General features: G+C 50.6%; 2 protein-coding genes across 5 annotated transcripts in view; one reads left to right on the forward strand and one right to left on the reverse strand.

The window, feature by feature from the left end:
- Window positions 1-27279, forward strand: part of LOC110257749 (uncharacterized) — a 643664-nt gene that overhangs the window by 443249 nt on the left and 173136 nt on the right. Inside the window, exons 1-2 of one of the 4 annotated variants that reach the window (XM_021080205.2) lie at window positions 3470-3675; window positions 6673-7356. The exons of 1 other annotated variant lie outside the window; for it this stretch is intronic. In XM_021080205.2, the coding sequence (XP_020935864.2) occupies window positions 3611-3675; window positions 6673-7246 (639 nt within the window). In that variant the 5' untranslated portion in view covers window positions 3470-3610 and the 3' untranslated portion in view covers window positions 7247-7356. Of the gene's footprint in view, window positions 1-3410; window positions 3676-4812; window positions 5007-6672; window positions 7357-27279 lie in introns of those variants that run through there. 2 more of the 4 variants (XM_021080206.2, XR_014835878.1) reach the window with 2 other exon arrangements.
- On the reverse strand, window positions 741-2198 carry SOX3 (SRY-box transcription factor 3). The gene has a single exon (XM_003360464.5). It carries the CDS (start codon window positions 2189-2191, stop codon window positions 845-847), a length of 1347 nt encoding a protein of 448 aa, XP_003360512.1. The 5' UTR covers window positions 2192-2198; the 3' UTR covers window positions 741-844.

The following is a 27279-nucleotide window of genomic DNA, read 5'->3' on the forward strand; positions in this document are numbered from 1 at the left end:
GCAATACCGAGTGATGGTCCCCTCCCCAACCCGTACCTCAAGTTTTAGGCCCGCAAAATTACCAGGACTCCATTATGTTGGTTATAAAATTTATTGATCTCTCATTTAGGAATTAAGAGTAAAACCTTGAAAAACCTGAAACAAAACAGCCCCTTCCCTACCACCCAAACGAAATCCAAATACCTTAGCGCGACGAAATATCAAACAGATCACGGCAGAAAGCACCAACTCAACAGCCTAAATGCGGACTGGACAGAAGCTGTCCCGCGGCCAGGGGCGGCGAGGCGGGAGACACACGCACACCTGGCTATAAATTAACATCGGCCCTCGGCTGCCGCGCCGCTCTGCGCGGCCAGCCCCCCACCTCCCGCCCCCAAGCCCACGAGGAAAACAGATGCAGCGCGACTGGGGGCGTTGCAGTTCTCAGGCCAGCCTCACCCGAGAGTACGCTTCTCCCATTCACTCACTCCTCGGCTAACAGCAAACTAACGAGACAATATTTTCAAATGCAACAGAAAAATCCAGGAACACAGGAGGAGGAGGAAGAGGAGGAGGAGGAGGAGGGGGGCTGCTTTTTCTTTGCAAACGACACAGCGATTCCCAGCCTACAAAAGGGGAGGGAGGGGCAGCGGCGAGGGGCCGGCGAGCTCTAGAAAGTCCCATTTCCGCTGCTCCCGGACTCCTTTTTGCTTTTGTACAAAACCCGACAGCTACTGCAAAACTTTCTGTCCTCCCCATCAACGGTACAAGGCAACAGTCCCAGGCAAGCAAAGCTAAACAAGGCGTCCCAACTCGGGGGTGCGGGGCGGGGTGGGGCGGAGGGGCGGCGAGCGCAGGCTGGCGCTCAGATGTGGGTCAGCGGCACGGTTCCGTTGACGGCAGTCCCGGCGCCTTGGTAGTGCTGGTGCACGCTGTGCAGGCGGCCGCCTGGCAGTGGCGACGCGGCGTCAGCCGCGTCCCCGCCGGGCGGCAGGTACATGCTGATCATGTCGCGCAGGTCGCCGAGGCAGGCGCGCTGCGAGTGCGAGGCGATGGCGGGCGGCGGCGAGCTGGGCTCGGTCTTCACCACCGTGCCCATGGGGCCCAGGCTCATGGCGGCGGCGGCGGCCGCGGCGGCGGCGGCCGTGGCGGGCTGCTGCCCGTAGGCGGCGGCCGCGGCGGCCGCGGCGGAGGGCGCCATGCCCCCGTAGCCCGAGGCGGCGGCGGCGGCGGCGGCGGCGTTCATGTAGCTCTGGGCGCCGGGCGGCATCATGGGGCTGTACTGCAGGCCGGCCATGTCGTAGCGGTGCATCTGCGGCAGCGCGGGCGGCGGCGGCGGGCTGCTCATGGTGGCGGGCTGCGCGTAGCCCAGCTGCTCCTGCACCAGCGAGTACGCGCCGTTGGCCCAGCCGTTCACGTGTGTGTACGTGTCCAGGCGCTGGCCCACGCCCACCGGGCTGCTGGCGGCGGCGGCGGCAGCGGCGGCCGCAGCGGCGGCCGCAGCGCCGGGGGGCAGCAGGCCGCCGGGCAGCGAGTACTTGTCCTTCTTGAGCAGCGTCTTGGTCTTGCGGCGCGGCCGGTACTTGTAGTCCGGGTACTCTTTCATGTGCACGGCGCGCAGCCGCTTGGCCTCGTCGATGAACGGCCGCTTCTCCGCGTCGGTCAGCAGTTTCCAGTCGGCGCCCAAGCGCTTGCTGATCTCAGAGTTGTGCATCTTGGGGTTCTCCAGGGCCATCTTGCGCCGCTGCCCGCGGGACCACACCATGAAGGCGTTCATGGGCCGCTTCACGCGGTCCTGATCGCTGCCCCCGCCGCCCCCGCCGCCGCCGCTCGCGCCCCCGCCGCTGCCGCCGCCTGCGTTCGCCCCGCCGGCTGCGTTCGCGCCACTCTTGCCTGCGCCGCCGGGGGCTGCGGGGCCGCCCGCGCCTGCCGCCGGGGTGGGTGGCCCCACGGGGTTCTTGAGCTCAGTCTCCAGCAGGCTGTACATGGCCGGGGCGGGAAGAAGGTGCGCCAGAGTGGCGGGAGGAGAAGGCGCTCCCGGAGCTGGAGCGGCCACGGTGAAAAGGCCTGAGGACTCCGTCGGAGGGGCGCTCGGGGGCCGGTGGGCCGGCGGGTCGGGCGGGAAGGGCAGGCGTGACGAAGCGCTCCGCGCCAAGTCAGCGGGAACCTGCAGGCTACTCGCACCTGATGCGTTGTCTCGGGCTGGTCGCATTCGCAGTGTGGCCGGGCGCTCTCCGGGCCTCTTATATACCTGCTCGGATCCCCCGGGTTGGGGCTCGGTCCGCCCCTAGCCACCCGGAGGCCCCGTGATTGACAGGCACGCAGAGATGCGCCCTGGCCAATCATCACGGAGCCCCCGTTCGGCCCCGGTGGAAAAAAAAAAAGTTAGGGGAGTCCTTTCGTTCACCCCCACGCCCCTCTTAGGCCCGGTGACGTGATGAGAGTTATTCAGGAGGCGGGAGTCCCGGAGGAGCCGCTCCGAGACCACCAATTAGGGTCTCAAAAAGTTTGAAAGAATGAAACTCGAGGAGGTGACGAAGGGGGGAGGGGGCGCGCGAGCAGGTTCGGGGGGAGGGGGCAGAGGGGCGCCCACGGGGTTCAGAAAACAACTTTTCAGCCCTGTCAGGGCCGAGGGGCGTCCGGTCCAGGGGCCACCCTGCAGAGCTTCCCGCTGTCTGCGCGCAGGTCCTCAGACCGCATCTGCTGCGAGCACTAGGGACACTGGGCATCGCCAGCCATCCAGGCAGGCTTGGGGCTTAGGTGCCCTGAGCTGCGCCTCCAACAAGCCCTCCCTGGCTGGAATCGGCCCCTGTCCGTCCAGCCGGGCCTCCCCCGGGAAGCCGCGGGCCAGAGCGCCTATGACAGAGCGGGGATCAGGGAGCCGGGCACGGGAGACAGGCTTCGGGACCGCGGAGCGCACGAGGGCTGCGAAGCTCTCCGGTGGTTGGCGCGAGGGCGAGCAGGCAGATGCCCACTGCCCGGGCCGGGCGGAGGAGCTCACAGGCGGTGGTGCGGGAAGTGTGTGGGGGGCGGAGGGGGTGAAGCGGGCTCGGCTCTCTTCTCCGGGCCCCCGCTTAGCGGCCCCTTTTTGTCTCTGCTCTCTGGCCATTTCGGTTTTTCCAGTCCGATGCCCCTGAGGGGGAGGGTCGGGCCCCTTGGAAAATCCGTTTTCATGGCAACACGGAGCCTCTCCAAGTGAAAGAAAAGTTTCTTGGAGGGGGGGACGGTGGCCAGAGAGGAGCCGAGGCCGTCCTCGGGGCGAACCTCCGGGCCCCCTCCACTGGCCGCGCACCTGCCAGGACCACTGAGCGCTGCTCTCGCCGCGCAGCCGCGCCGCCTCCCCGGGAAGCAAGCTCTGCTAACGGACTCCGTCCTTCTCCTTTTTTTTTTGTTTTTTTGTTTTTTTGTTTTTTTGTTTTTTTGTTTTACAGCCTTCCTGACCGGAGGCTCCGAGCCCGACACTCACCCGCTTGTCGGGTTGTCTGCCAAAGACTAGAGGCGCGGGAACCCTGGCTGCGGGGAGAGGGAACCCAGACTATCGCCTCCGCCAGCCCAAGCGAGTGGCACAGCGTTTGAAACTCCCGGAGCTGCCCGAGTCGACGGGTGGGAAGGAGAAGCCAGCTGGGCAGGAATGGCAGAGACTGAAATAAGGTGTTCGCACGGTGTGGCCCACCAACTCCCCAGCCTCCTGCAAAGGTGGGGAACCAAAAGAAAGGCGTAAATCCTAACTATGAAAACAAACCAACCAACCTAGGCTTTTAGTTCCTTAGTACTAAAGCAAGACCCGGCCATTCTGGGACGCCTGCACCCCGGGAGTTTTCCTCCTTTCCTGCACAAATTTTAAAGTGTGCACGCCATGGTGGCTGGGGCGGGGGGGGCGGGGGGGGCGGAGAGAGCAAAGCAGGCCAGCCTGCCCTCCGGGGGAACGCTGACAGCAGAACCCCAGCTTTCAGTAGCATCCTCTCCTGGAAGTTTGCGGTCTGGAAACTCGCCCCTTAAGTTTAGGTTCCACCTGGTCTACTTTCTCTTGCTCATCTGGACGGAAGGAAGCAATCGTTTGAATGGGTGTATGGATTTAGGGTTTTAAAGTAAACTATGTGGAATTGTTCTGTGTATGTCGTGTGTGTGTGTGTGTGTGTGGCGCGTGCGAATGCACGCACGCGCACGGGTGTGTTCACTTAAGCTGACATGGACTGGAAGGCATGTCTCAGAAAAGGGAGTGATTGGACAATCCCCACCTGCACCTGTTTTCTTGCCAAACTGGCTGACACAGTCACATTTCCTAGGCAAACCCACCTTCTCTCAAAGAAGCCAATGTGCAGTAGCCCTGCCCTCCTGCCGCCTTCTCCAGGCGCCCTCTCGGTTTTCTGGGCCTCCGAGGCTGTTGCTAAGGGAAGCGCGTTTTAGGAAACTACCCAACCGACGCGCGGCCTGGGGTCCAGTAGCCTGACAGATGTCAGGATTCTTTCCAAGTTTTAGGACCCAAGTAAGCGGTTGTGTGACAGCGCCTGGGCTGCGCGTATTTCCCTAGGCAAGGGATGTGGTGCCAGGCCTGCGCTCCTCCCCACAACAGATTATCTGGGGCGGGCGGGGGGGGGGGGGGGCTGGCCACTGCTCCCAGCTGTTTGTCATTTGATCACACCTATCCCGCGGTTTAGGTAAGCTCATTTTCACATTACATCCTTCTGCCAGATTTACGGCAGCTTGCTAGGATCAGACACCCTCTCCCCCACTCCTGGCTTCCCTCGGAGGCCGTGATTAAGCCGGTCAGCTCTGTGACCCGTGGCTCTGGGGTGGTCCGCACAGCCCCAAGTAAGAGTCAAGCCAAATTACCTTCGGAACGTTTCCGAGGAAGCGCTCTCAGCCCAAACTACCACTTCAGTAATTGAGCAAGTTTACCATCAAGGGCATGGGAGATGGGGGAAGCCCGGGAGGAAGCCCGTTCTCTTAGACGACTAGCAGTACCGGCGCAGGCACCAGTCGAGCGGCGCGACCTTCGCTGGAGGGCGGGACAAGTGTCGCGGCAGGTACTACAGCCGGAGGGTCCTCGGTTTGGGCGGGGCCTGCGGGGAGGCCAGACAGTCGGCGGGGCCGGAACCGGAGTCAACGACCCGCAGCCTGCACCCAGTGGGGAAAGCCGAGGGACCCAGCGGGACTCAAGACCTGTCCTTTGCAACCCCTCCGGGAGAAGAGAGCGTTAGGCTGCTCTCCCGCCCTCGGGGCCTCCGGGAGCCCGTGGGCGGCATACTGAGGCCCGGATGGCTGGCTGGGAGCCCAGCCAAGCACCCCCCCCCCCAACAACGCGCGCCCTCCCAAGAGAGCTCCGGCTCCCTCGGACTGGGGCTGGGCCTGGGGTTTCCAGGACCCTGGGCGAGACAACAGCGCCGTTTGTTGGCTTCAGTTGGAAACTTCACCCAGGGGCGCCCCTTCCCGCCCTGAGGGGTTTGAAGGTCGCCCCAACCCTGAAGCATAGACAGCTGGCTTCGCTGTGGGGCAGAAGTGGCGCTCACCGAAGAGGGCCAGTTATCGTAAAACTCGGGTGGGTGGGTGGGTGGCCGGGCTCCGGGTGCCTAGGGCGCTTCCACTCTGCCTTCCTTGGGTTTGGAGCCTTGGCAGAAATTAGGTGCCCCAGGAGCCTTGTATCTGAGGAGTAAACTTTTAGCTGTCGTGCCTTAGAGCTACTGGTAGAGTGCAGAGCAGGAGAGGGGCTGGCCCAGGACTCGCGGGGGGCGGGGGGCCGCGTTGGTGCCCGCTCAGCGGCTGCTCTTGGGGGAACTTTCCCCCGGCCTGCGGCTCGATTAGGGCCCCGCCTCTTAGAAGAGGCGCCCTAGGCGTGCTGGGTGGGATGGGTGTGTATCGGTGTCCCCTCCGAGGACTGAGGCCTGACAATAGGGTCGAGTGTTCGCCTTTTTTCAAGTGCAGCGGAGCCCAGCGAGCGGTCTGGCTTTGAGGAAGTGCGAAAAAACGCATCCTGACGACCCTCAGAAACGCTTTACTTTCCAGCAGGGGAAAAAAAAAAGTTTGCTTATCTAGAGGCACTTTTTCCTATTTCTTCCTTGAGAACCACCCTGGACTATTGACTCTGGCTCCTAGCCAAGACTGTAGATTTTAGCCGCAGATTGAGGGCCTTGATCAAGAAATCAGAGCCTGGGGTCTGTTGTAGAACAATCTCCTGTCAAGGGTCGGGCAGGGTCACCAGCACTCACCGGGTGGAAGAGCCAGCCCAGCACCTTCTACTTCTCCAGCTCTCGCAGCGCCTTCAGTTGGATCCTCCTCCCCGAGACCGCAGCACCTCTTCCCGCCCCGCCCCCCGCAGCTCCCAAGGGAAACCCTTGGGCTTACAGGTCTGGGAGGGAATTGAAGATCCTAGGCGGGCGGTGCAGTTTGTAAACAATAACCTAGTTGAGGCGCCCTAAGGAAAGGTTACTCGGAGCTCCCGAGGGGTGTGGTGACACGATCCCCGAGGTACACAAAAGTCTCTCGTGGGCAGTTTTCTATTGCACTTTGGTGTAGCTCTTTTTAGCATAGAGGGTGTGCTTTTAAAAGAGGTTCCGAATTCCATTCCCTCGGTTAGCCGAGCTGTGCGCGGTGAATACCGGGCATCCCCTTGGCCCACACCTTGGCGCCCAGTTGCAAAGACTCCTTTCACCTGCAGGGCATTGCGATATCAATGACCAGCTCTCTTTTCCCCAGGCGTGGAGCAACTACGAGGAATTTGACAACCTTTGCCTTCGGCGCCCTCTTGCCGACCCCACAACCCGAACACCACTACCTCCCCGAAGGAAGGACCGCTCCGTCCCGGAGTTGGGTCCCACTAGCAGAGCGTCTTCCGGGTCACTGCCGTCGACCTCTGGGCTTTGCTCCCTCCTCCCCGCCCACAGCTCCCCGCACGCGCCTGGCTCGCGGGGCTGCCAAACCCGCCCCCCTGCGGAGCAGCCTCGGGCACCGGGCACCCTACGGCCCAGCCCGCCCTCCCACGGGGCCTGCCGTCTTTTCCACTTCCGCGTGTGGCTGCAAAGGCGCGGCCCTCCACAGCGGTGAGGTGGCCTGCCAGAAGCCGGGGCCGGGAAAACAGTCGAAAAATCGTTATCAGTACGTAATGTCGCTTGCGTTGCTTCCACGTCGCACAGTTCCACCCGTTTATTCAGACTGGGGGGCGCGGGCCCTTCGGGCGGGGCAGTGCATCCCGGGGAAGGGCGCACGTAAAGCCACTGCACCTCCGGGCACCTCCAGGGCGAGCGGGCACGCCCCCGGGCCCCAGCCGTAGGGGGCGCAGGACGGCGGGCTGGGGGCTGGGGGCTGGGGGCTGGGGGCTGGGGAGAGCGTCCCGGAGAACCTTGTAAATCTCAAGGCCGCGTTCAGCTCTTCCCACCACCACCCCGCCCCACTCTTTTTTTTTTCTTTTTTTTTAATTTTCTTTCAAGCGAGTGGAGAGCCGTGGAGCTCGATGCGTGGGATTTCTACGTTCCCTTCGCCTGGCTTTTCTTTTCCCGGCACGAAAGCTCTGTCGCACACCTACTATGTGCCACGTTGAGCGCCGGGCCCGGGAGGAGACCCGCTCTTTCCCGGTCCGCAGCGGAAAGCGGCGGCGGCCCGGGGGAGCCCCGAGAGGGCCGGGGACCGCGGCGCGTCCCGGCCGCGGGGGCCACGCTCCTTCCCCCGCGCGCGCGCGCCTGCCCGCGGCCGCGCCGAGCCGTGCGCAGAAGCGCCCGCCGGCCGGGAGCCCCGGCGCCGCCGTCCGAGCGGCGGGCGGGCGGGCGAGGCTCCGGGGCCGCGGCTCGCGACGGAGCGCCGGGCGGAGGACGCGCGGCCCGGGAACGGCGAGCTCGCCGCTGTCTGCCAGGTATGGAGGCCGCCCGACTGCCGCGCCGGCCGGCGGTCAGACGGCGCGACAAAGCGAGGTCTGTCGCGAGCCCCGGCCGCGCTGGCGTTCGGGCGCCTAGGCCGCCGTCACCCCGATCCCATTTCTCGGGAAAGCGTCGCCGGGTTACGACCCCGAGGCTTGGCTAATGTGGTGTTTGTGTAATTAACACCGTCTCCCCTTGTTTCTGAACATCTTTCCTCCCCCAGCGCAGCCCAGCCCGGCTCGCATTTGAAAAAGCAACGGGCCGAACGTCCCAATAACCCTTCCTAATGGGAAAAAACTGCCCCTTTTGTGGAATGGTTTCTTTACAAAGCCAACAACCAACCTTATTTTCTAGTTGCAATGGCTATCCCTTTATGAGTTATATTATTAAAGAAATCCGACACTAATTGTGCCGATTTAACTTGTTAATTAGTTGCAAATAAACTATTCATTAGTGGTAAAATAAAATAAAACCCATGTGCCTAGATATCATTCCACATTCACATATTGTAGTGTCTGCATAGCATAGGCATACTAAATTAAGTTCCTAAAAGGTTTCTCCTCAGGATAAATAATTAAAATATATTCTACTTTAATTGACATTATAGAGGACATAAATGAGCTTTTCCTTTTAGAAAGAAATAGCCATTTCTAAATAAAGCTTGCAGTCTGGAGAATGGAGGCTTCAGCCAAATGAATAGTCATTACTACCTTTTCAACGACGTGGGCCTTTTGATCAGAAAAGAAATTAGCTCTAAAAAACAGACAATGGAAGCCTGCCCTGCAATAGGAAGAAAATTAGACGGCCAAGGCTCTTCACAACACCTATTTCTATAAACCATAGAGCTCCTTGCTTTTCAATTACAGCTGTTCATTTCATATAAGGAAAGGGGAAAAACAGGCCTCTAATGTAAACTCGCTTTCACCATAAAGCCTTGCTCCTGGCACGCAGCCAGGCTGCCTACTTACTATTGTTTTTAGTCCTCTCATCAATTAGCTAATACTATATATTTTAAATGACTCTGAGGGTATTCACAGACTCCCTCCCCCTTCCCCACCCAGACAAAACCCAAGCTGGACTCTCATGAAAGGGCTACCATTCAGAGCACAGACACTTAAATGTATAAAGTTTAATGTTTTTATTGTTCCCCAAAGAAAAACCATATTGAAAACCCCGCTTTGTTTTTTTTTTTCTATATTTCTTGGTCCATTATTGAAAAACCCAGACGAGGTGATGACAGGGGAGGGACATAAATGAGCAGCTTTCAGTATTGTTTCTAATTGTTCACAGAGCTAAATCCATCTCCAGATAATTTTTCTGTGCCCTTTAGACCATAATTTGGTTTATACATCTTTGTGTTTTTAAAATATGCATTTTGAAATTTGCTAACCCCAGTGGTTTGGTGTCATTAGATATAATTTCATTTAAAAAATGACTAAGTCTTCACCATTTGGGTGAAATTATCTAGCCGGCAAGAAAAAAAAAAAATCCCGTTTGGAGGGTGTGCTACAAAATAAAACCTTCAACATACATAAACTAATAATATGAGGAAAAAATGTGGTAATAATACCAGAGAGTTTTAATAAGCCTTTAGGTGCATGTTCTAGAAACATCAAAATAGAGTTATGGGTTGGGAAGGCTTTGCTTCCCGTGAAAGTCGAATGCTTATTTATCTATCTGATCTTTATAAATCACTACATAAATTCTTTGAAGAACTGAATAATAGTGCAATCTTATAGGGTTGGTCTGGGAATTTATTGCTTCGTACTGTGCTAATGAAAGGACCTAAAATCATTTTTAAAAATGCAATTGAAGATAATTGATTTGTTCACTATAGCATAAGGAAGTATTTTTTACATAACTATAAAATCATTTAACTAAAATAACAACAACCATGGCCTTGTCCGTGAGGGGTGTCATTCCCTCTGTCCCTTTGAACAGCTTAGAGTCTTGCAAGCTTGGAAGGAATGGACAAGGGCAGAGCCACTCAGATGGTTATTCAAAGTATTTCTCAAGAGCAACTACCAGAAATGGTTACCAAATTGATTCCTGTGCTCCTGTGTTTAGCAGGCGTTCCATGTTGAATATGCTTCCATTTGATGGCTTTCCACCGTATTTTTTTTTTTTATCTCGAGTAAATTAATATGTTTGCGTTATGGCTTCTGAGCATTTGCGCCTTTGCTGCTTTGTTGAAATGGATGTCAGAGCAGAGTTACGAATGGCATTTTGTCAAGGAGCACAGAGTTGTTTCCTTGGCAGCCTCTCAGCAAGTCCGTTGATTCTGCCTGCCCTTGGGTGCCCACAACAAGGCCGCCGTCTTACCAGTAAGCAAGTGTGAGACTGTTTCTCTTGTCTGTTGCTTGTGATAGTGACTTTTTGCAGAGAGAATTCCACAGGAGCTGGGCGGATATCACCACCTTCCCGAGGCAAGGCTTCCTAGCAGAGGTGGGCAGTGTGTGGTCACAGATCAGAACTGAGAGTTGCCCAGGCTGAGAGCTGCGTGGTTACCGGGATGGGTCTGATGCTATGTGTTTCAGCCCTTGGCTTTACCTTTTGGAAAGAGGATTCAGGTATGAGATGTTGTAGGCAGATGAGCTGAAATTTGAAGGAGTGCCAGAACTGCCAGAAAAGAGGCCTGAAGCTTTCATTTTAGCGGCTTTCGCAGGGGACAATATATTCAGAGGGGGAATCGAAAAAAATGTTTCTCGGGATGTTGACATGAAGTGGAGCCTGGGTGTTTGTTTATACTATCTGTATAATTTGGACAAGTTCTCTCTCTCTCTCTTTTTTTTTTTTTTGAGGTATATTTGACATATGAGAATGTCAATTGTTACATGTCCTATAACTAATATATTACATTATGTTAGTTTCAGGTGTACAACATGACTTATTGGGTATTTGTTTATACTGTGAAATGATCACCCCAGAAAGTCTAGTTAACATCCATCACCACACATAGTGACAAACTTTTTTTCTTGCGATGAGAGCTTTTAAGATCTTCTCTCTGAGCAACTTTCACATATGCAATATGGTATTATTAGCAGTAGTGGGCAGGTTTATTATTCTTCCTGAACGTTAGTTCCCCATCTGAAAGAGGTGGATAGTCAGGCCTTCAGTGGGTTAGGGTGGAGATTCGATGAGATAATACAACCAAAAGCGCCTGGCGCTCTGGGTCTCACCCAGCAAGCTCAATTAAGTGTTATCTTGCTTTTCAGCTAGGCTTTCTTAGTCCCCTGAAACAGGATGGAAAATTCCTCTAGTGTGGGGGAGAGGGGACCATGTCACTTTTCTTACCCCTTACATGGCTATGCACAGATGTTTCTGGAATGAATCATAGTCCTTGAGGAAGTCCTCTTTGAATGAAAGGGAAAAAAACCGAACTAATTACTCTCTGGTTCCAATTCTGTGTCGCAGTCTCCCACATTCGGCCCAGTCACTTGAGATGGTTTCTGTCAAGGCTCTCTAGAGAGCACTCGCTGAGATGATGGGGGTTTTGGTTTGTGACAGAGGGGCCTCTTGTGTTTAATTCTGAGATAACATAAAATATCCTTTATCCTGGAGACGTGCCTGCTGTTAAAAATATACAATTAGTGTCATACGGGCCTTAAATCCTTTATTTTTGCTTAAAACGTTTAAGTCTTAATTTTTTCTTTCTGAGCTCAATGGAAGGTGTATTCTTTCTGCAGATTGCATCAGGAGTCGTGTTGAAGTAGGCGAGGACTCTTGTTCAGATTTCAGAGCTTTTATATTTTCTCCGAGATCTCAGCAATTGGCACCATTGACCACGCCAAATAACATAGTTCTATCGCTTGCAGAGATTAGAGCCTTATCGTTCTTCACAGCGGCTTCTAAAAAAGACTTAGAGAATTACAGAAACCATTTTTAAAATAAATACACTAGAGAGACTTCAGTTCCGATTAAGAGTAATTCTGCGGTTCGTCTGTGCCATTGCGTTTGAAGAAAGAGATCTAGCGTGAAACTTTGAATGACTCCTAGTTAAAACGCTTGCTGAAAGGCTAGGCAGGGCTTGGATGGATGAAAATGCTGCACAGAAGAATGGTCGAGAGCACAGACGGGGTTTGCATCCTGCCCCTGGCCCTTACTTGGAGTTACCTAAGTTCTCTGAGCTTGGGTTTCATCTATAAAAATGGGCATTGATGAGCCTTACCCCTTATGATGATTGTGGAAAATAAACGCGATTATGTAAGTAAAGTACTGAACTCAGTGCCGAGAACATAGTCATAGGATTCAGTAAATGTTAGGTTATCATCATCACCATCACAGCAACCTTGTGAGCTATGGAGCACAGATGGGGACAAACATATATATATATATATGTCTTTGGTCTTTTTAGGGCCGCACCCGTGGCATGTGGAGGTTCCTAGGCTAGGGGTCCAATTGGAGCTACAGCTGCCAGCCTACGCAGCTCACAGCAAGGCCGGATCCTTAACCCACTGAGCGAGGCCAGGGATTGAACCCGCAACCTCGTGGTTCCTAGTCAGATTCGTTTCCGCTGCGCCATGACGGGAACTCCCAACTTATTTATATTTTTAACAGATAAGGAAATAGGCTCAGAAGGATTAAGTGTCTTGTTCAAAATGGTGGAGCATATTGTTGGCAAAATCAGGCATGGGAAAGACTCCTGACTCCTTGTCCAGTTATCTTTTCCACCAAACTATGGTTTGCTTGCCCTTCTGTAATAAGAGTGTTTTTCGTTAGATTATGTAGCCTACAGTGCTATTGATACCATGTCGTATGAACAAGCATATCATAAATTAAAAATAAAAATAATTTCAAAAGGAGTTCCCTGGTGGCTCTGTGGGCTAAGGATCCAGCATCGTCACTGCCGTGGCAAGGGTTCATTCCCTGGCCTGGGAATTTCTTGATGCCACGGATGCTGCCGAAAATAAAATAAAAAATAAAAATAAAGAAGCCTGTCATTATTTCTTCTTCTATCTAAGTAAAGCCCCTAATGATGGCCAGAAGTCTTAATGAACAGTGACAAATGGCAGAGGAAGAACGAGGAGGGACCCTGCAAGCCCTAGGTTGTTATCCCAGATGAGAGCTGGAGAGAGACATCACCAGTTCTCAAGATATGCAAATTAGAAGCATTCAGATTGACACGGACAAAGATTCGGGACTAAATAGGTAAACCAGTATGCTAGTGTGAGCATCTCAGACAGTGCACACTCATCTCCCACGGTGATGCCTATTTCCCTTCCTACTTAGGAGCCGAAAGCTCATCACCCCTGCCAGGTGGGCCTCACACCCACAGTCATAGGAAAGCAGTCTGATGACACGACATCGGATTCACCAGCAGTGACCTCCCACTTTCCCCAGTGTTCAAGTTAATCTCTCGAATTATGTCATACACAATTCAAAGGTGGGTTGGCCAAAGGTTCTAGAGAATTATAATGATGGTGACCATTTATTGAAACCTGTCCTGGTTGACACTATACGTGACCTTGACAGATATTATGGTATTTGTTTAATCTTAGTGACCGGTTACACACAGTGACAAAATGTTGAGGTTTGATCTATCTTGAAATGATGGATTCTTTCCACTGCCCCGCCCAAGGGTGCCTGATTCGCTTATTGTGCGATTTAATTTTTTTTTTTTTTTTTTTTTGTCTTTTTAGAGCCACACCCTTGGCACATGGAGGTTCCCAGGCTAGGGGTCCAATAGGAGCTGTTGTTGCCGGCCTATGCCAGAGCCACAGCAACGAGGAATCCAAGCCGCATCTGCGACCTACACCACAGCTCAGGACAACGCCAGATCCTTAACCCACTGAGCAAGGCCGGGGATTGAACCCGTGTCCTCATGGATACTAGTTGGGTTCGTTAACCTCTGAGCCACGATGGGAACTCCTATTGTATGATTTTAGACAAAGAATTTCCCTTCTCTGGATCTCACGTTCCCCATGTGTGGAATGAGGGCTTTGGACTAGGTGCTTTCTAAGCTCCCTTTCCCTTGTAAGATTTTGAAGAGGCCGAAAGTTTCCATGTGGTGCTATTTTTAACATTAGTTAAACTGAAGTGGTCCTTGATTTTCTTCAACAATGGTCATTCTCTTAGATGTACTAGTTGGAGCCATTAGCTCCACTACCTCTGGCAGCAAGCAAATCCTTGTAGAAGCAGAATCAAGCTAAAGAAGCTAGAGTCCAGGTGTTTATCCACAAGAGAAGGCTTCCTGGTCTTCTGTGGGCTGGGGCTGGAGGAGAGCCTCTGGGACGTGGTACATAGTGAATGTCTGTGTCCTTCTCAGATTCCTATGTTGAAGCCTAACCCCCAGTGTGATGATATTGGGAGGTGAGGCCTTGGGAGGTATTTAGGTCTTGAGGAGGGAGCCCTCTTGAGGATGGGGTTAGTACCTTTACAAGAAGAGTCCAGAGAGCTTAGCTCGATCTCTTTCCACCAAGGACAGATACAAGGGACGGGCAGTCTGCAGCCAGGAAGCCAGCCCTCAGCACAACCTGACCATGCTGGCTCTCTGATCTTGGACTTCCTAAGCCTCCAGAACTGTGAGAGATAAACCTCTGTTTTTGTTTTTTTGTTTGTTTGTTTAAGTCAGACAGTCTTTTACTATTTCGTCATGGCAGCCTGAGCTAAGACAGGCTGGAGGAGTAGAAGGATCAAAAGGTGACCTAGAGCAGCCAACCATTGCTGGCTCCCTGCCCCACATCTTCCCTGAGCTTTGTGGGGATTTCAGGAGGGGGAGGGATCGGGAGGTCCCAGGCCTGCCCTTTCTTATCTCTTTAGCCTCATCTTTCGCAACTCCCTTCACCTTCCTCTAATGCACGGGGAAGGAATTGCTTCCTACGCGTTGTTGATCAACTTCTGCTCTTGCGCCTCCATCTTTACCAATTGCCTTCCTTTGCTTTGAACTCCTTCCTCAACTGCCCTCCCCTCCTCCTTCTGTTAAATGACTAAATGATACTCCGTCCTCGAGAGTCAACTCAGCTTGCCCGTTCTCTAGAACATCTTTCCTGATTCTCCCCCAGCCCCAGAATTGGATTGGATGCTTTTCCCTGATGCTCATGTGTGACATGAAATGCGCTTAGGTGGACCCGGAAATGAGAGCTCCTAGAGCCAAATGACATTTGGATTGTGCCCCCAAGGAGCTCTCAGCTCGGTAGGAAGTAGCTGGTCCTCCAGCTAGCAGTTCTGGCATTGCTTGTGGGAAATCGCTGGGAAAGCACGGAGCAAGAAGGCATATTCAGGAATGTGACAGTGGTTTTCCTCCCCCACCCTTATGTGCGGCAGGGCAGGTGCCCTGGCCATGCTCCTGAGTTTATCCGTGAGGGAGCGGGGGAAGGGACAGAGGCACACATGGTGCCCTGGCACCAGCCCACATCCATGCGGAGGAAAAGATTCCTTTCCTCCTTTATGGAGGCATTCTTCACTCACTAAGCCATGCATCGAAGAGCTGCTTGTACCCAAGGAGGTGCCTTGTGCTAATTTGCACAGAGGAGTCCTACGGTCGAATTGGCGGCCCTGATATTTTGGGTCCCTGGCTAAGCAAGAGAGTGGATAGCAGTGTGCATTAGAGCTTCTCAAACCTGGCACTGTCATCCTGGCTCTGTCCTCACACTTCCAGCCCTAAAGGTGCGGGAGTAGCCTTGTGGACTGTAGAGGAGAGGTGTTCTCTGTGCCGATGAGAGCAGGAATGTCAAAACTGGAGGTTAGAAGCAAGAAGAGCGCCTACGGTAATACCCACAGGCTGAAGCATCTCTCTCCTCTAACTGCACATTAGTGCCTGGAGTCAGGAGCAGGTTCTGATAAAATTGGAGGGAAGCTCTTCTGGGTTCAAGTCGCACTCAATGTGTCATTTAAATCATGGGAATCTGTCTTTACATCTCTAAAGTAGAGCTGTGTGTGGAGGGAAGGGGGTGGGTGGGTGCAGCCCTTTGCTTAATGCTTCGGCTTCCCTAGGTAGACGATGACGTTGAATAAATTCGTCTCAATTTGTTGTAAGCCTTTGATCAATCTCCAGAGTCTTTGAATAATTATCTTTGCCGCCAATTTTGACTCCTTGAATGGATGCCTCGCCAGGTGAGAGACTTCTCCAAGCCATTTCCCAAAGTTACAACATCTCTTTGAAGAGGTTTTAGCAGGGGAGCGGCATGATTTGGATTTATGCATTGGAATGTCGCTCCAGTGGCCGAATCTATCTCCCAGGGGGATTTGTGAGTGTGAAATACCCTTGAAACCCCCTGATAAACTGTTGCTATTCAATAGACGTTTATTGTTTTGGTTTTTAAATTGTTTCTTATCAGCTCAAGTGCAACCTTAGAGGAATCACTTCCTTCCCCTGGGTCCCAGTTTCTTCAACTGTGAAATGCAGGTGATCTGCCTCTTTTGTGTGTTAGTTCCTTCCTTGGCTCAGTCATGCACTCATTCCTTCACGGGAATCTTGGCTGCTTCTCTTTCTCTCGGTGAGCAGCTAACCCGGGTTCTCCTCCAGTCTGTGTCATTAGAACTTTAATATTGTCTACCTGACCTAACTTCCATTAGATTTTGGAGTATCAATTAGAAATTTAAAATCTACGGCAGTGTTCTTTGAACAGAGGCAGTTGTAGCAGTGGCCTCTAGGAAGAACTCTGTAAATGAGAAAGCAGACACCATTTTAACCGGCTTTGCAGTTGGCTTTTGTTCTCATTTTGGTAAGTTACTCCTTACTCTTGAGGCCCCAGAGGGCATTTAACAAAGGAGGGCAGGAGTTCCCACTGTGGCGCAGCTCTGCAGCACCAGCATGCAGGTTCGATCCCTGGCCTGGTGCAGTGGGTTAAGGATCCTGCATTGCCACAGCTGTGGCATAGGTCACAAGTGTGGTTCAGATCTGATCCCTGACCGGGGAACTCCATATGCTGTGGGGGTTCCCCCCCCACCACCACAAACCCAAAAACCAAAAACCCAAAACAAAACCACACACAAAAACCAAAGGAGGACATAGTCAAGGTTCAAGTAGAAATTAGGCATATTATCTGATATCAGTAAACTTTCATTTTGGGAGGAAGAAAATAATTGATTGCTCAGCCATTTACAATTAAGTCAAGAAGCTGGGCTGATGCTTAGTCTTGTTAAATGCTCCTTTTAAAAAAGCAGTTATTCTGCCTTGAGCTGTGTGGAAGAGACAGATGCTACTCTCCAGAAACTCAGTCTATTGGAAGAGTAGCCCAAACAAAAGCCAGCCTCTCCTCAGGGCATTTACAGAGGGGTCAGGTGCTGCACGAGTCGAGGGGAGACAGGGAGCCATTTTGTCTGAGATGTTTTAGAAAGGATTCTTGGAGAAGGTGGGCTCTGCCTTGTGAGCTATGCCTTGGAAGACACAGATGGCCAGGATCCCTGATGACGAAGCAACAAGCACAAAGGCCCCAGGGGGAGGATAGTGCGAGGCGTGTCTGGACGGTGGTGAGATCCATATGGTGTAGGGCTGGAAGGAACCACAGTGGAAGGTGGCAGCTGGAGTTAAATTATGGAGGACACTGAAGGCCAAGCTGAGGACTTGACTCTATTCTCTGTCTGCCCCGCCCCTGCCTCAGGTGCAATTTACACACAGTGTAGCAGTGATTTTTGACGGGAGGGGGATCATTATAGTGATGTTCAAAATCAGATAGGAATTTGCAGTGGAGAAACTGGGGCTTTTTTTCAATTTTTCTGAGATATCCATCCAAAAAGGAAAATGCCTTGGTAATTACTAGTGCACAAGAGAGGCAGTGCGGAGAAGCTGGGAGTAACTGTACAAAAGCCAGAGACATGAGTGCCAGCAGTGGCTTGGTGGTGCGCCCACTGTGTCACCTGACACAAGCCACTTCCCTTCTGTGAGCCTCTGTGTGCTCCTCTGGGGAAGGGGGATGACCCTGGCCTCCTCAGACGGTTCTGTTAACCAAGTGATAAAATAGAGAAAATCTTTTGGTAAATTCTAAAATACCATCTGCAAGTAAAGAACTGTTTTCCGTTAAGAGCCTAAGTTTCAACAAAGCTGCATTCCAAAAGAGAGATTCCTGCGGGCATTTCAGCCCATTTAGCCCAGGGCCAGTTGTGGGAGGAGTTCCCTCCCACTCTGCTTTCCCACCCTAGGCCCTGAAGACTCCTTACCATTTAAAAAAAACATTTTGTGTTCCCGCTCAATCAACCCAAGTTGAACATTTTTCTCCAGAGCAAGCAATTTTTGAGCCTAACTGTATGGTCCCAAACAGACAAGTGCCTAAAAGAGTGCCTGGCGTACAGTAAGTCATAATATTTGTGGGATGAATGAATGAATGAGTGAAGGCTCTACAGTTCATTGGAATAGAGGAGGGAACAAGCTTCAAGTCCCTGATCTTGTGGAGCTTACATCCTAGTGGGTGTCTGTTTGGGGGGAAGCAACAAACAATTAAACAGGATCAGTTAAACATATGGTATATGAGAAGATGATAAATGCTATGAAAAATAGGGCAGAATGAGGAGGGCTGGATATATGCTGGATTGGATGTAAGAGCAGTTTATAATTTAAATGAAAAAAAAAAAGCTTACATAAAAAAGCTTTGTAAATGGAAGCACCCTAAGCAAATGTTAGAGATTTCTACTTTTAGAGAAGTGTGAAACGCCAAAGTTGTCTGCATCTTTTTGTAGGATCATCTCACTTTAAGGAACTTTATTCATTCAGTCAATATTTATGGAATGCCCGCGTGGCCAGATGAACAAATAGGATGATAATGATAGCTGTTATTATGGAGCAGGTACTATGTGTTAAGTATTATTTATATAGGATCTCATTTAATACTTACAATAATGCAGCAGCGTGGCCGTATGTTCCCGGGCGAGCAACATTCTAGAGCATCAGCAGTGAGGCTGACTAAGGAAACCCTTCTTTCTGAAAAGGATAAGTAGGAGGAAGACGGCTTCCATGCGGATTGCTGATGTTTTTCAGACGGGCGGTGTCTTACACGTGCGGGCGGTGTCCTTCCTTCCATTGTCTTTGGTGCCATTGCTTTATCAGAAGCCACCAGTGGACTCAAGACGCAACTATTCTGGAGTTCCCTTGTGGCACAGTGGGTTAAGGGCCCAGTGTTATCCCTGCTGTGGTGCGGGTTCCATCCCTGGCCGGGGGAACTTCCTCCCATGCCACAGGCATGGCCAACAACGACAACAACGCAGCTGTTTTAAAGCAATTTTCTCATCAGCTCTGCTGGGGTAGGCAGGTTGGTGTGGTTGGTGGTCGGGTTTTATCATATATAAGTGAGGACCCCCTGTATTAAAATTCTCAGTTGTGGCAGGTGAAGTCATGTGTCCCTTCATTAGACAGGGATGATATTAAGGAAATCATGAGAGTGGTTGGACCTTTTAGCTTTTTCTCCATTATAGCTACTAAGTTAACGACAAGTATAGCCTGTGTCCAAGTTGGAAGCGCTAAGAAAGCAAAGCCCCAGCCTCCAGGTAACTAATCCACCAAGAGGAGATGAGGATGCGAGGACTCAGGAAGTGCCAAGCTGGGAACCAAGAAGAAAGGCAGGTGAGGTGTTCTGGTCACATTCCCAGACCAGGCTGCTGGGCTCAGTTAGGAGACGGATACCCCCCCCCGCCCCCCTCCCCCCGTAGAGCCAGGGCTCACTAAGTATCTGGCTGTCGCTGAGGTGGAGATCCAGGTAGAAATAACACTCTGCTTTCTGCCGGAGAAACCAAAAAGAACCTCAGGGGGCTATCAAATCCTGCTACTTCTGCCCTTTCAATTTATAGCTCTTAAATCTACGGGCTCCCTTCTGGACCCAAAGCCACTGCCTCACCACCTCTTTGTGGGTTTATTAAAAGAGCTTCTTAATGCTAAGCTTGCTTTCTCATATCCAGATTTGACCCTGTCACTTACCTGTTTTGAATCATTCAGTGGCTCTCTGATTCCTGGCAAGTCAGACTATTGAATGCGGCAGGTCTTCATGATCTGGTTCTTGCCTGCTTTTCCCCTCCTCCCCTCCCAGTTATGGGACCAGATGTTTACATTTTATTTTATTTTATTTGTCTTTCTAGGGCCACACTTGAAGCACAGGCTAGGGGTCAAATAGGAGCTGTAGCTGCTGGCTTATACCACAGCCACAGCAACGCCAGATCCAAGCTGTGTCTGCGACCTAGACCGCAGCTCAGGGCAATGCCCGATCCTTAACCTGCTGAGCAAGGCCAGGGGTCGAACCTGTGTCCTCATGGATGCTAGTCAGATTCGTTTCCCCTGAGCCACAACTGGGAGTCCCCAGATGTTTACATTTTAGCTCAAGCTTTACGTCCTCCAGGCAGCGGTCCCAGCCTACTTTTAGGGTCCTGCCTTGGTGGGGTTTGTATTACAACGTTGCTTTAATTATGTTTCCCAACTGTTTGCTTACTTGTCTTTCTGCACCATGTTTTGAGTTACTTGCCACAGGCCTTATTCATTTTGTATCTCAACTATTCTCTTCCTCTGGCCATCACATCTCACCATGGGTAACACCCTTCTTGTCTCTGGGGACACACATCCTGCCTCTCCGACACATGCCCTTGTGTATTTCTCCTTCCCTCGCATTCCTTTTCAATTCAGTTCACGTCAATCCGTGCTGTTTGCCCAGGAGCCTGGTGGGAGTGTTTGGAAGCGTAACCTAAGGAAGATGTGGCTGCTGTTTGGTGGGTCTCACAGTCTCTGGGGCGACTGCTGGGGACCGAAATTCTTGTGTGCGGTCTGCAGAGCCTGCAGAGCCTTTGGAGTGGCCTCGGGAAATGCCTTTCCTCCTTTCTTGACTTCAGCAGGGGCAGCCCTGCCGGTCTCTTTTATTCTCGGGATTCTGTAGAAGCTTTTGTTTGGGTGGGAGGCAAAGGGATTCCACTGCAAAAAAAACCAATTGTTTGGATACCGTTTTAAAGTAAGACATACTGGGTTAAGCGCTAGAAAAACAGTCTCCACAAAAGAGACAGACACCCTGTCTTCTTGTTTGGCAAAAGTTGATTTCTTTGCTAAGCCCCAGCCATTCTGTTTACACTTTGGAGGGAATCTGGAGGTAGGTGGGCAGCCGCCTGGTTCCCATCCTTCTCTATGTGGGCCCCCCGCCTCCCTGCTGAGAGAGTTCTCCCCCTTTCGCTAGTGTGTCGTTTCAGAGGTCTTCTGCATGCGTGGGGGACAGCATTTTAGCTACGTCAAAGCCTGTCCCCAAGGCGGGGTTGGTGGCCCTCATTTCTCGGTGGGGAGAGCCCCTCTCTTGCCCGCTCCCCGCCCCCCACCGCCGCAGGGGACCGGGAGCCCCTTGAGGGCGTGTGTCCTCCGTGCCAGGCGGTGTGCCCTGCAGAGAACAGATGCTTATTCCAGTTTGGGGAAGGAAGGGAAGAAGTATAAGGAAGTTTTTACTTGACCCCAAAGCTGAATGTGGCCTTGGGGAGAGGAGCGTTTCCGGAGCAGCAGCTCAAGGCTCTGTCCAAGGTACCCGGGAGGTTATTTATCCACACCCCCCACCCCGCCCCCATGCCGTGCCTGGACGGCCAGGGTCGCTGGAAGCCACGGGGGTCTGGACTCATGTTCGAATCTATTGAGAAAGACAAAATGTCTTCAACTTTGGAAAGCACACTTTCATGCCACAGGAGAAGAAAATAGATTTTTTTCCCTACTTCTGATTGACTGATAGGGATCTTTGAGGTATTAACATGCTGCATTATTCTGCTTTGGCCACTTTGTTGGTAAGTTCTGATTCTTTGCCAGGGAAATCACTGTTTTATTTTCCACTACTGCTCGGGGGAAAGTCGAATTTTCCACCAACTTTCTACGTGAGAGTTATGCAAAAATGCACACCCATCATCAGGAAAATGTCTTCATTTACACATAAACAATGGTTCGTTACCCACCAATGTGTTAATTATGTTAAACCCATCTATTGACATGCAAATTCTAGTTTGCTCACCCCAGGTTTTACCTGCCCCACTCACCACTGAGACCTCTGAAGAAACCCTCTGCGAAAAAACGTTTCCAGTTTTTCTGTAGTTTCCCTAACGGGACGGAATTCCAACAAGCAGTGGATCTGTAGGATGCCTAAAGAGCTGAGGCTTCTGCCAAACTGCGAAGTGCTTGCTTAATACAGGAAAAAATCATTCAGCCTAGTTTCCATAACGTATTTTGCAGTTGAGTTTTATGAACTGTGTTTATCCTGTGAGCATCCGGAGAGGTACCAGGAGAATCACAAAAGGTTCGTTTTAGAAATGTAAATAATCACGAGCCTGCCTGACTAGTTAATGCCCAGGCTGTGAGGACCACAACATAGTAATACTATATCTCCATTATGGCCCTTCATTCTCATTTCATATATGATCGAATGGGGCAAGAGGCCAGCTCAGACCGATGTGCCTTTGAGCACCTGGGCTCTTTGTCAGATGGGCCACTGAGTCGACCCATTGCTGTAGCTGTGAGCTGGGAGAAACTCTGTTTGGGACATGCCGTCCCTTTTTCAGAAAGTGACTTGTCTGGACAAGACACTTTGTTTGCTTCTATTGTCCTCAAATTAAACCACTCTCTGTGTGATTCTTCAACTTGTCTTGAACGTGTGATTAAAGACCGGGAGGATTGTCAATATCGCTCACCTTCTAAGTCATTAAACATCCTAATCCCTCACATTCTTTGCGGCCGGGGCCATTTTCTGTCCCATTTCTCTTGGGCAGTTTCGCGGTTGTGTCAGCGGCCAGGAGGGTTAGAGCTTTTATTTGGGCGTTTGCAGTCGACATCCTCTGTGAGGAAGATGTGGAGCTTGCCTAGAGGTTTACAACTCTCTAACGACCAAATGAAAAATAAGCAAAAGTTAATACATTTCCAAGCAGATGCAAACTCAGGTGTGTTGTTGCCTCAGAACAACTCCAGTTTAGCCCAGCATGCGCCTACCTGCTTGCCTCAAATAATGCAGGCGCTGGGAGAACTTCTCTCATCTTTAGCTGAGATCCCAGTTGTTAGACTCAGAGAAATTAATGGAGTTTCTTGAGCCCAAACACCTGTTCATCCCGTGTCCCCTACCACGAATAATCAATTCCCCTGATCATGATAGACCTGTTGAGAAAATTGCCCATCTTCTTCTTATCATTTGTATGCACACTCAAAATGAATATTTAAACTTTGATTTGTCAAGAGCTATGTCCAGTTCTTCGGTTTGCACAGTGGGCTGGGCAGCTGGGCGTATGCAAAAATGCATTTTCATATAAAAATAAAATGCTTGGGGTTCCTCAGTCTCACCCTCATAAAAATGCCAAGAAGCCACCTTCACCCTCCTCCTCCCCTTTTATAAACCCCTGGTCATAAATATATGCTCAGGAAGAAGAGAATTATCATAAGGCATCTGCATGATTATAGATTACTTGATTATAAAGCCTTCTTTGGCCAAATGACCTGACTGATTTTGGAATTTGAACCTCTTTGCGATACACCCCTTGGAAGTGACCGTTTCAGTGAAGGCAAAAGGGGACTTCGGCCCACTCAGGAAAGAGTGCTGCGTAAATAAGCGGAACCCCACCAAATTGCCAAAGATTATTTTAATGGCTCAAACCCCTTCCTGTTACAAGAATTACAGAAACATCTTTCAGCTCTTCTCTGAAGAACTTGTGACTTGAAATAGAAAATGTTTTGATGAATTTAAATTCTTCAAAATTTTGTATCAGACTTTTCAGGAGGAACGATTTTTGCGTCCCCTCCCCTGTTCATTAAGCATAAGCAGCCTTTAATGCATTTTCCTTCTATAATATGCATATTATTTATACAATTATGGGTGGCATTGTGTCGCATAGAAATATACCTCTTTAAGATGACTGTGGTTTTAGCGAAAGTATGCACAAATTGGTTTTCTAAAAAGCTCCGTTTCAGAGTAATTTGAACTGCCAAAGAAAAATAGGTCTGGTTGTAATTTCTGCTTGTAAGTTTAACTAAGTGGTGACAGATAGCATGCTATTTTATACATCAGAAGACGATGAGGTACCAGTTTCCCTTAGTTGTCACAATGGAAGTGAAGATTTCGCTCAAGCACCTGCCTGGAACAGAAGTCCTTCCGACAGACTGTGCATAACCTCTCATTAAATCAGTGTGCAGAGGACTAACCAGCAGATGCTGCTGACATGAACCCAGATGTAATCTCTTTAACCTTGTCCTGTAAGGCGCGTATAAGTCGTGACCGGGGAATTCAAAGTAAATTAGGTTTTACATGAAAGTCTATAATCTAAATTCAATTTGATTAAAACGATGCCTGATTTGTGTTTGTAATGAAATATTCCATTGAAACTCTTAGCAGGTTTTTTTTTTTTTTAATTTGAATTTGTACACGGAGGTCTATTTTTCATATCCCTGTGTTATTTTTATTTTAAGATGACCAGTTTTCCATCATTGCCCTGCTCCCACATTCTTAAAATGAAAAAGCTTTTGAAGCTAGGCGATATAAGCAAAATAACTCTTCGTTTAGCCAAATAATCCACTGAGATGGCAAACCTTATCTGATTTCAGGAACTAATGAGAAAAGCGTCTCTTCACAAGCCCAAATATAGCTGTTCTCTGTGATGGAAATATTTTCTCTGTATTTAATATCAGCATCTGAGAACTACTTTATTGTTTGTAAGCTTCATCTTGCAATTGAACTTTGTTAAATTCATCCCTCTCGTCAACAGAATTTCTCATGGGAATTCAATCAGTGATAATCAAAAATCGTCAGTGACGACCAGAGTTCCTCTGTTACGTTTTAACATTTCTTGTTCCTTTCTGCTTTTACGTATATAATTCCACTTCCTGAGGATAACCTACAGAGAAGTCAGAACATCTTGGCTTCCGCTGCTTTTGGAGCCGAGATCCGAGTGGCAGGAAATTGAGCATCTTTGCCTCCTCCCCTCTCTGGCTGCAACCCTCAGGGGCTGAAATGCTCTGACGCCTAGGAGACCCCACAGCTCCTCTCGAAGCTACCCCAGAGATTTGCTGCTTGACCTCAGGGTGGCCCTGAGAAGCGGGGTGCAAGCGTGCCCAGGAGGGTTGGACTTAGGGGGCCGTAGGAACACGCTCAGGAGGGAGAAAAGCGAGGGGAGGCTGGCGGTGTTTTCGACTTGGAGATCCCAGTGCCCTTCGGGGTGAGTGCTTCCTGCTAAGGATTACTTCTAATATTTATCTGAAAAAAGTCCGTTCTTTTACCAACACTGAGAACACAGGTTTGCTCTTTGCTGTCCTCATCTAGAGCGTAGTCCTCATGCAGTGGTTGATGCATCCTGGAGATTCGGAACTCGCACTGGATTGGAAGTCCTGAGACTGAGAGCTAGCTGTGTGGCCTTGAGCCAGTCACTTTCTTCAAGGTAGACATTCATGCTACTCCACAGATCCTTCCTAAAATTTACTGATGGAAAATTTTTTTAAATTATTAAAGTGTAATTTATATTCAGTATGATGCCCAAATCTTAAGTGCGGAGAAGGATCAATTTTTAAATACGTATACCCCCATGTAGCCACCACCCAGCAGACTCCCAAGTGCTCCCCCAGCCACTCCTTGGACTGCTGTCACCAGTTGAAACTCGAGCTGGGCATTTTCATGCAAAAGTCTTGATTTTATTTAGCTGAATCTAGCTTTTTGGGACACTATCCACTCAGTAGGTGTTTAAGTAGACAGGAATATATATTTGGAATTTACTCTGAGTTTTCTGCAGTGTCTTTTCTTAAGCTAGCGGAGTTCCTAAGTAGCCTCTGGCTCCCAGAGTCTTAAGCTGACTATGAAGTCAGAGTCCAGAGGGCCCATCTGTTGAGCCCAGCAATAGCCGAGGGCCACGATTCCCCAGCGATCAGCCCACTGCCCACCCTTCTAAGTTTCAATCTGGGATCCAGGAACTGCTTTCACGCGTGATCCTGGGCTCTGTGTTAATCCGGTTGACAAAGGGACAGCCACATATGATATTGCTATAGTGCTTTAGGGTTTTCTAAGCATTTTCTCCTTCTTGGATCGTCATAGCTGTTCTGAAAGGCCCGTGCTAGTGTCTTCTTTTACAGAGGAGGGAACAAAAGCTCAGAGAGTGAAATGGCTTGCTCAGGATCACACAGCCAGGAAGTGGAGGCCTTTGAATTTTACTTTAGATGCGTTTGACCCTGAAGCCACTTAACAGAGGAGGAGTAACTCCAGAATCTTGGCCCCGTGTTCCAAAATGCTCTTCTTTCTCCCTTTATATTTTGTTTTCTGTAGGAGTTGCTATTTCTCTGCTTCCCCCTTTCTATCTCACAGGGCAAGTAGTCCTGTCATTTGGTGAACCAGTGAGAAACGGCAGTGGCAGCACGTAGGCAAATTCTTCCACGGGGACATTATCCCAGAGCTGCTGTGGAAGGAAGGAGCTAGTATGAACTGGAGGCAGTAGTCAGGCCTTGTGCTCAGAGGAGTAACTGGGGATTTGTGAGCGGGTCCCCAGACATTGCAGTGCCCAGCAAAGGAGGCCACCCTTCTGAGTGGGATCGGCTCGGGATAGGAGATTATCTGAAGCTGCCTGGTCCGGTAAGGTAGCCACTAGTCACAAGTGGCTATTTAAATTTAAATTTGGATGACTTCAAATTAAGTCAAATTGCAAATTCAGTTGTGTGGTTGCACGGCCACATCTCAAATGCTTAATAGCCTGTGGCTACCGTATTGATTAGTGCAGATATAGAGCATTTCTGTCATCACAGAAAGTTCTCTTGGACACCACTGCTCTAGAGCAGTGACGGCCTGCATCCTGTGTGCTGAGGATCTCGCTTAGCAGACCCAGAAGCGGTGCAGCCCAGACACTGCAGATGTCTGGGGATACTTACCCTGTACTCCCGTTCCCTGCCTTATGTCCACTACTTTGCAACCAGGTAGCCGGTGCCTCATGGAAGAACCATTGTTTCTTTTGCCTTTCCCAATTTAGGCTCTTTTCCGTGAAGGTGAGGGCAGATCTTATCTTGCAGAAGAAATCTGTTTTCTTCGTTGCTAAAACAGAAGGAAGCCTAATCTTTGGAGGTCTTAAAAGTGGGAAGACAATGTAAAGATTCCTATCTGTGGAGTTCCCGTCATGGCTAAGCGGTTAACAAACCCAGCTAGTATCCATGAGGACATGGGTTCGATCCCTGGCCTTGCTCAGTGGGTTGAGGATCCGGCACTGCCGTGAGCTGTGGTGTAGGTCGCAGAGTGGCTCGGAGCCCACGTTGCTGTGGCTGTGGTGTAGGCTGGCAGTTGTAGCTCCAGTTCAGCCTCTAGCCTGGGAACCTCCATATGCCGTAGGTGCAGCCCTAAAGAGACCAAAAAAAAAAAAAAAAAAATTCCTATCTAATTTATAATTCTCTTAGCCTAACTTTCCCCACTTACATATTTGTTTATTTATTTGGCCACGCCTGATGCATGGATAAGTTTCTGGGCCAGGGATAAAACCAGAGCCAGAGCAGTAACCAGAGCCACAGCAGGGACAATGCCAGATCCTTGACCCACTGAGCCACCAGGGAACTCCCCCATCCCCACTTTTGTTGAACAGT

Source organism: Sus scrofa, chromosome X (genome assembly GCF_054392235.1).
Source record: "Sus scrofa isolate SSC_HxYL_T2T_F1_AM1 chromosome X, Sscrofa_HxYL_maternal_Yorkshire_Landrace_v2.0, whole genome shotgun sequence".
Classification (NCBI taxonomy): Eukaryota; Metazoa; Chordata; class Mammalia; order Artiodactyla; family Suidae; genus Sus; species Sus scrofa.